The sequence below is a fragment of the Bison bison genome, unplaced genomic scaffold, assembly GCF_000754665.1.
Source record: "Bison bison bison isolate TAMUID 2011002044 unplaced genomic scaffold, Bison_UMD1.0 scf7180017864254, whole genome shotgun sequence".
In the NCBI taxonomy this organism is placed as follows: Eukaryota; Metazoa; Chordata; class Mammalia; order Artiodactyla; family Bovidae; genus Bison; species Bison bison.
In genome coordinates, this window is record NW_011494826.1 from 4,620,981 (window position 1) to 4,629,567 (window position 8,587).

The 8,587-nt window shown below is 37.8% G+C and overlaps 1 protein-coding gene across 1 annotated transcript in view; it reads left to right on the forward strand.

Moving 5' to 3' along the window:
* LOC104994195 (chromosome unknown open reading frame, human C14orf37) overlaps positions 1 to 8,587 on the forward strand; it is a 132,844-nt gene that overhangs the window by 2,048 nt on the left and 122,209 nt on the right. Inside the window, exons 2-3 of the mRNA XM_010847683.1 lie at positions 4,028 to 4,282; positions 6,524 to 6,736. Coding sequence (XP_010845985.1) covers positions 4,028 to 4,282; positions 6,524 to 6,736 — 468 coding nt within the window. The remainder of the gene's footprint in view (positions 1 to 4,027; positions 4,283 to 6,523; positions 6,737 to 8,587) is intronic.

The following is an 8,587-nucleotide window of genomic DNA, read 5'->3' on the forward strand; positions in this document are numbered from 1 at the left end:
TCTGTGGGTGTTTGTTTTGTTTTTGAAGATAACTGACCTACACTACTGTGTTAGTTCCTAGTGATTTGATATTTTGTACATTACAAAATGACCATCAAGGTAAGCCTAGTTACCACTTGTCACCATACAAAGATGTTACATGTATATCGACGGTATTCCCCACAGTTTACATTTCATATCCTTGACTCATTTATTTTGCAACGGGAAGTTTGTACCTCTTAATCTCCATTACCTATTTCTGGAGACATTTTTGGTTGTCACAACAGAGGGCCTCTAGTAGGTAGAGGCCAAGATGCTGCTAACATTCTACAGAGCATATCATAGCACAGCCCCCAACAAAGGTTTATCTGAGCCAGTGTCAGTAGCTCCGAGAAACCCTGGTATAGATTAATATTTTTCAAACCTTTTGCTATGAAAATGTGTAAATGTATATAAGAAAATGTGAAAAAAATAGCTATATGTTTAAATGGTATAATCAACAACATCAGATACTTATTTACACATTGTTGTAAAAAATACTCACATCCCTGATATTACCAAAAAGCCTTAGGTAAATATTTATCTCATAGTATTAACTATGTGAGTTCTTTGACTTTGTTTTCCCAAAAAGAAACTCATCTAGAAATAAGGGGGAAACCCCCCCACAATACAGATCAATCCTCTCTGCTGGCTTGATTCTGTACTTTCTACTTCCTCTTGGCCTCTACATCTGTGAATGTTATGAGATGTCAATCCTTGCATTTGTTGCTGATAAATGATGTTTTTCTTGGATTGGGTGTAGTTGGTCAGATAACAGCATGGGGAAGGAAAAACTTAGTGTAATAGGCATATGCTCATTCCAAATTGTTTTGGAATATGTACAGCTGTTACTTCAGCTAAGTGGCTTAATTAATGGAAAATATCAAATTAGTAACGTGTTTTATAAAGTGTTATGGAGATTGAATTAAAATGATAAAAATTGAATTTTACATATCCAATCTATTTTTTTAAAGACTGTAAGACCTAGTATACTGGAAGTTTTCATAGAAGCTTCCCAAAACTATTTTGTAAGTTGGTTTTTAAATTTCATTTAAAAAGTTGGGTCCAAATGACCAGGATGATATTAGATATGACCAAACAAGAAGTTTACTTCAGTTCTCCATAATACTATAAGACATTCCTGAAGCATTAATCACATAGTCCCAGATAATTTACTGCACAATTGAATCCATGATTCTTATACTTGATTTGCCTTAGCTTCTACTAATGTAACTTAAAAAGAAAATAAATTTGGCAATTATATGATTTTTTAAAAAATTATTGAATATACTCCTTACTTAGTCATAATTTCCTCACTTAACTATAATATTTTAATAGGCAGCTTCTTTTTCTTTCTAGCACATAGAACAATGTATGGCACATAGTAGGTACTCAATAAGTATCTCTTTGTTGAATGAGTAAATGAAGATAGAGAACCATCCAGACTAGAATTATCCAGTCTGCCTGCCTGCCTTGTCCAAATTAATCAAAAAGCTTCTAAGTATTCTTGGTAGAGAGAAAGAGAGAGGAGTGTCAAATAATTCCTTTCAATTTTTACTTTTTCGGTTGTTTCATAGTGTTAAAAATAATGTGAAAAATTGAGATTATCGATGACAGTAGTGAAAGAATAGTCAAAAGTTTGTCTGCCCATTTCCTGGTGATTACAAGTACTTTTCAGAAGTCAGCCCCTCAAGTGCCAATCATTTTAGGGCCCAGGGACTTACTTAGCACATTCTCTTCTTCAGGGAACACAATGATTTCTTGGAGTTTTTGCATATTATGAATTGATGAGGATCCTGGGGTTAGAGTCAGTCCTCTGATTCATCTGCTTCTTCAGCTGTTCACTCGGAGATCAGGTTTTAGGGGACTTCCCTGGTGGTCCAGTGGTTGAGATTCCATGATTCCACTGCAGGGGGCATGGGTTTGATCCCTGGTTGGGGAACTAAGGTCCCACATGCTGTGTGGTGTGGCCAAAAAAAAAAAATCGGGTTTTAAAAGTAATCTATAATAATTATTGTGTATATATTTTTTCTGTGGGAACTGGAAAGAATGAGAGATGTGGAGAAATTTTGAATGTTACTTTAAAAATTCCCATTACTATTTCTAGCTCTCACTCTGTCTTTAACAGCAGTCTCTTATTTGAAGTGCTGTGCCCTTTTTATATTTCTTACTGTTTTGTGAAACTGTGACCATAGAGTGAACATTTATTTTGACATATTTTTTCCTTAGAAGTGTTCATTATGCTTTCAAAAATGAGGGCAACATGGAGAATGCATACTGCTTTAAATGGTAAAACTATGTATTTTTATGGCAAATAGAGCATTGTCCTAGGTGCTGAAGATACTAGTATTATTTCAGAAAAAAAGAAAAAAAGAGTGGCACAAAGAGAAAATATGAAGCACATGTAAGGTTGTCTTATAGTCACGTATATCAGTCCTTCAAATATAAAAATCTCCAGTTCAAAGAAAAAGTAGCCTAAACTGATTGGAGACCAAGAAATGGAAATGCTTGTACTAAAAAAATATACAAACACTATTTTAAAGCAAATAATTTCTGAGGAGAAATGTTTTTGAGTAATAGGAAAAACAATGATGCCATTAATAAAAACTATGAAAAAATCTTTCAGCTGCTTTTAAGAAGGAGCTTTTTTTATTACCTATGGTAATGTGCTGAGTATCTAAAATTACTGTTTAAAAAAAGAGAGACGATAACATCTTCTAGAAATTATGTTTTCCTAGTGGCTCAGTATTTGAAATTTCCAACATAACCTCTCCCTAAGAAGGGGGCAAATATTAACCCTTATAAATAGTCTATAATCTAAATAACTATAAATAGTCTTTAATAATGTATTTGGGGGGATTATAATGTAAAGAAAGTGGACCTGCAATAGATACATCTTACCCCACAGGTGTATCTCATTCTTTTTCATGTTGAAAAGCAAATGCAGATCTTTTACACAGGCCACTCTAAGTTGTTCCTTGGGCAATGGCAAGATTTCTTTTCTCACGGCCGAACAATGTCCTCTGTGTGTGTGTGTGTGTGTGTGTGTGTGTGTGTGTATCTCATCTTTTTATCCATTCATCTGTTGAGGGATAAGTACAGTTAGCACAGTGGTTAAGAGAGCTAACTATGTAAACTTAGGTTCCTTAGCTTCTCTACACCTAAGTCATTTGGAAAATGAGGTAATACTAGCTGACATTTATTGAATACTTACCAAGTACTGGGTGTGTACTAAGTGTTTTACTCGTGTTATCTAATTTAATTTTTGTAAAAACTCTATGGGGTAGATACTGTTATTATTTCCACTTTACAACTTAAGGAAGCTCAAGGTCCAGAAACATTAAGTAATTCATTCAGAGTCACGCAGATAGAAGATGGCTGAATCTGAATCGATACTCAGGCAAATTGGATCTGGAGCCTGTGTTCTTGGCCACTGTGATACATGGCTTCCATGGAATGATGTTAGTACCTTCCTCCCCTTACATAGGGAAGGATAAGATAATGCCCATCATGTGCTTAGCAATGTGTGTGTATGGCATATAATAGAAACTCAGTAAACATTAGTTATTGTAACTAGTATTCCTTTAATTCAAAATGCCAACTTTCTGTCCCCTTCAGGGATGCAAATGTGAATATTGATATATATAAATGCTTCGGAGAGTTTTTGAACTTAGTTCTGTATAATGTCTTTCTAAATAAACTGATTATGTTGATATTCATAAAGGGAAACTTAACTTGATTTCTTATTTTAAATTTTATTTTATGTGTTTTGTATTATTGTCTTTATCTCTGTCTTGTATTGATTCACCACTTCTTAGATTGATTCACCACTCCTGAAAACAGCAACACTGGAAACTTTTATTTACTGGCAGTTCATTTCTGAGCCATCCCTCTGCCTTCTCATTCCCTGAAATGACAGTCTGCTTTTCTTTAAATTATTAGTTATATAGTGACTTTTTCAGGTATAGGGATTTAGTCTATTTAAAAACGTTGTTTCTTCGCTTTTAAGACATCATCACTCAAGAGATGACAACAGCTGTTCAAGCAGCAGAAGCCACGGTGTCTTTGGTGACGCAGGAGCAGCAGGTTGCCACCCTCGAGGTCACCAGAGGCGAGGACGAGACCAAGGGAGGGAGGGCGTTGCCCTCGGCCACAGTGGATGCTCCTCGTGCTACTCAGCTGTCAAGAAGATGGGAGCCTCTGGCCACTGTGGTTTCAACGACACCCATCCCTGTCTCTTTCAAAGTTACTCCTGCTGTGGAAGGTCTGTAACAGAGGGAATTGAACTCAGTGTTTTCGGGGTGGATCTTTTCTGAGTTGATAAGGAATAGAATGAGGGAGGCAAATGGCCTGGGGGTAAAACCAGCAAGAACCAGGGGAATGAAATCAGAAGAGACCTGGGTTTGTATCCCAGCGTTGACCCTCACTAGTATTGTGGCTTCAAGAAAGTTTCTTAATGTCTCCAGGCCTTGGTTTGTTCATCTTTAAATAATGCCTACCTGTCTTATAGGTAATTTTCAGGGTTTTAACAAATGTATACAGAGAACTTTCTACATTAATATATAGGAGACCCTCAGATGCTCTGAGATCTTAAGGACAGTGAAGTTTTTGAATCTGAGTGATCATCAGAATCACCTGAGAATTACAAAAATTATTATTATTATTATTTAGTTACTATTTTTTGGCTTCATGTCTCTGTTTCATCATTGGCCTAAGTATTGGATTGGCAAAAAAATTCATTTGGGTTTTTCCATAACATCGTATAAAAACCCGAGCAAACTTTTTGGCCAGCCCAGTAAATCATACTTTTATTTATTACCTGAGTTATCTTTGACTAATAAATACCTCCTAATCCTGCATGCCTGCCTCTCTCCCCACAAAACCCCTAGGATCTTGTCAGTAACCTACAGGTAACCCACGATCCTTCCCGTCTAAACCCCTTCCTCCTCTGTTAACCATTAACCTGGATCTTCATTTCCTTGGCTTCTTTTTCGTTTCACTGTGTCTGGATGTACTCCTGATATTATATGTTTAAAAGTTTTAGTTTTTTACTTTATAAAAGCAGTATTGTGCTGTGGATAGCCTTTTGGGGACTTTTTTTTTAACTTGCTGTTCTATGGCTACTATTTCTTTACTGTGGTTCTTTTGGTTTGACTGCTTGTAATATTGCACTATGAAAATATATCACGGTTTATTTATCTCATCTTCATCCAGTCTTTTCTACTGATTTGCATTTGGGTTGTTTACAGATTTCGCTATTGTGAACATAGCTGCCATGAATATTCTTTTACGTACTCTCCATTGCATGTGTGTAGGAGATTCTCTTGGGTATATATATGTAGGAATAGGGCATATGAATATTTGCCTTTAGGAAGCAGTGCCTAACTGCTTTCCAAAAAGATTGCTTCCATTTATACTGCCAACAGCAATGTATATGCTAATCTGTTGACCCATATCCTGGAAGCTTTCACAAATGGTTTCTCAGGCTTCATCACCAAGGAGGTTCTGATTCAGTTAAGTTGGGCTATGCGGAAAGCATGAAAATCAACATTTCAAAATTACCTCAAAAGATTATGATGATCAACTAGGCTTGGAAAAATGCTGCTATTCTAGAGCTTCTAGGTTTGGGGATACCTGGGGCTAATTTCGCTGCTTTAAAACTGAGCATATTCCAGACACAGATCTAAACTTTTACTCTTTGACTTGACTTTTGAAAGTTATCTTCTCATGGTAACTCGCTTCAGTTGTGTCCAACTGTCTGTGATCCCGTGGACTGTAGCCCGCCAGGCTCCTCTGTCCTTATGATTCTCCAGGCAAGAATACTGGAGTGGGTTGCCATGCTCTCCTCCAGGGAATCTTCCCAGCCCAGGGATTGAACCCATGTCTTATGTCTTCAGCATTGGCAGGCAGGTTCTTTATGTCACCAAAGTCATCTTTGGTGTATATTTAAACAAATTTTGTTAAATTTTCTATCTTTAGTAATAGGTTATGTTGTTATTGTTTGGTCGCTAAGTTGTGTCCAGCTCATTTGGGACCCTATGGACTGTAGCCTACCAGGCTTCTCTGTGCATAGGATTTCCCAGGCAAGAATACTTGAGTGGGTTGCCCTTTCCTTCTTCAGGGTATCTCCCCAACCCAAAGATCAAACCTGCATCTCCTGCTTGGCAGATGAATTCTTTACCACTAAGCCACCTGGGAAGCCCCAATAGGTTATATAAAATCCTATAAAATCCATAATATTGTCAATAGAATAAATGGGAGATTAAAATTTGAAACCAGAGTTCTGATTTGAGGTAGTGTATTTTCCTGGAAGATAAGTATTTGCCTTGGGTAGCTGAATCGATGCATTGTAGGAGATGGAACTGGTCTAAGTGCCAAATCTACTGTACGTGAGATACTGGTTTCATTAGTCATTTCTTGCTTAAAAAGTAAAAACGTATATTTAAATGTATACATTTCTCATTCGGATCATCTTTGGTCAAGTCATCTCTCTTGTGTTTGGCAGACGTAATGGATACAGTCACAGGACCAAATGAGGAGTTGTTCACACCAATTTTGGGTTCTCCAGTGACGCCCCCTGGAATAACGGAGGAGGCACCCAGCACTTCCCCAGCACTTGCTGATCCTGAGGCGTCTTCTGAAAGAAGAACTGCAGCTCCATCCTTTAGCTATGTTAACACAGCTGCCTCCTATGGCCTGGACCAACTTGAATCTGAAGGTATCCATGCTTTGAAGGGGATCTTTTCTAGGACAGATACAGTGAGTCACTGAGCAAATGTTGTTTTTGAGAAAAGATCAAGGAGAAGTGTATTCAGTCTCTAGTGTCGATGAGGGGCCAGTAGACTGTGGCCCAGCCAAATCCAGGTTGACATCTATTTTTGTATGACAAGCTCAGATTGATCTTTACATTTCCAAGTGATTGGGGGAAAAAAATCAAAACAAGAATAGTATTTCGTGAGACGTAAAAGTTTTTATAAAATCGAAGTTTCAGTGCTCCTAATTATAGCTTTGTTGGAATGCAGCCACATTTGTTCATTTGTGTGTTGTCTGTGGTTATTTATGTGCCAGCACAGCAGAACTGAGTAGTTGTGACAGAGACTAACTGCCCACGAAAAAATATTTATGGGATGGCCCTTGCCTGAAAAAACTCACTGACCCCTGCTCTCCATTAGTAACTCTCAATTATGGTTGAATGTTAGAATCACCTTGGGGAGTTTTTAAAGGATTCTAATACCCAAGTCCTTCTCCCAGTGATTCTGATTCAGTTGGGATGAGATCTGGCATCAACATTTCCAAGAGTTTCTTGAGACGATTTCTGTGTGCAAGCTGAGTTAAAAAACCTGGTTTAAATGGAAAACTTGAGTTTCCCCACTGGATTTTCTTGGGCAAAAATTTTAATGTGGATTGTATTTTTGTAACAGTGCTCTAGTGGTTAATGCTGGGTCATTCTCCCTTAATTATATCTCTGGGTTAGATGTTCCACTTTTTGGAGATGGGCAGTCTTCTCACCTCTTAAGGCTGAGAAATTCATGCCAAATTTTACTTTGCAAGACATTGGCTTTGAGCATGAAAAAGATGCTTGAGGTACAGCTGCACATCCACAAATGAGAAAACTGGAGATATAATGAAAGGTCGTTTAATTAATCAGCACTTTGGCAGGTGAACAGCTCCTGGCTGGATTGAAAAATGCCCAGTGATTTGTAAACTAATCTTGGAGATAGGTAAGCTCTTGGGCACTAAATTAGCCATGGGTTTGAAGCATTGAAGACATAGGGTGTGCTGTTATTTTATCTACTCTGTAAGAGGGAAGGTGGTTCAGCCAGGTTTTCAGCAGGCTCACAGTCTCTATTGCAGACTTTCAGGGTAATGCTGGTAGTTCTCTGGCAGAGAAACATGACATTTTAAGAGGAATGTGAATTCTGTGGAGTGCTGGTTTAAGAAATGGATCAAAGCAAGCTCAGAGGCTAAGAGCTCTTGCTCTCCACATTAAGATCAGAACTTGGAATGTAGACTCACATTAGCTGTCTGCCCTCCTTGATGCCATCTGGAAAGACCAGGTTTCCCCAAATTAACCGGAGTTACAGATGACAGCTTTGCCGGCAGAGCTCACTGAATCAGAGGGAAAAAAATGGATTTGTGAATAATCCATACTTGTGAAACTGCAATAATTTTCTAAATTTAGTTGATGATGGAAGTTGTATTGAGATGTGTGAGAATTTTCTTAACTTGCCTGAGATGTCCTGGAGTTTTAGTGCTTTTCTTCTACACGATTCAGTTCCAGCTTCTTTTTGAGAATATATTTTGTCACTTTTGATCTAAGTTATAATCCTTGTCAAGGCTTTGAAAGACGTTTTGGTTTAAAAATATTCTTTCTGCTACATTGTTGGGCTTAAGACAAGATTTTGAATGAGCACACCTTTTCTCCTAAGTAAAAGGGAGTGCAGTTTTTATATTTAATTAGTATGTGTTAGTACTCTTGCCTGGAGAATCCCATGGACGTAGGAGCCTGGTGGGCTGCAGTCCATGGGGTCACGAAGAGTCGGACACGACTGAGCGACTTCACTTTCAC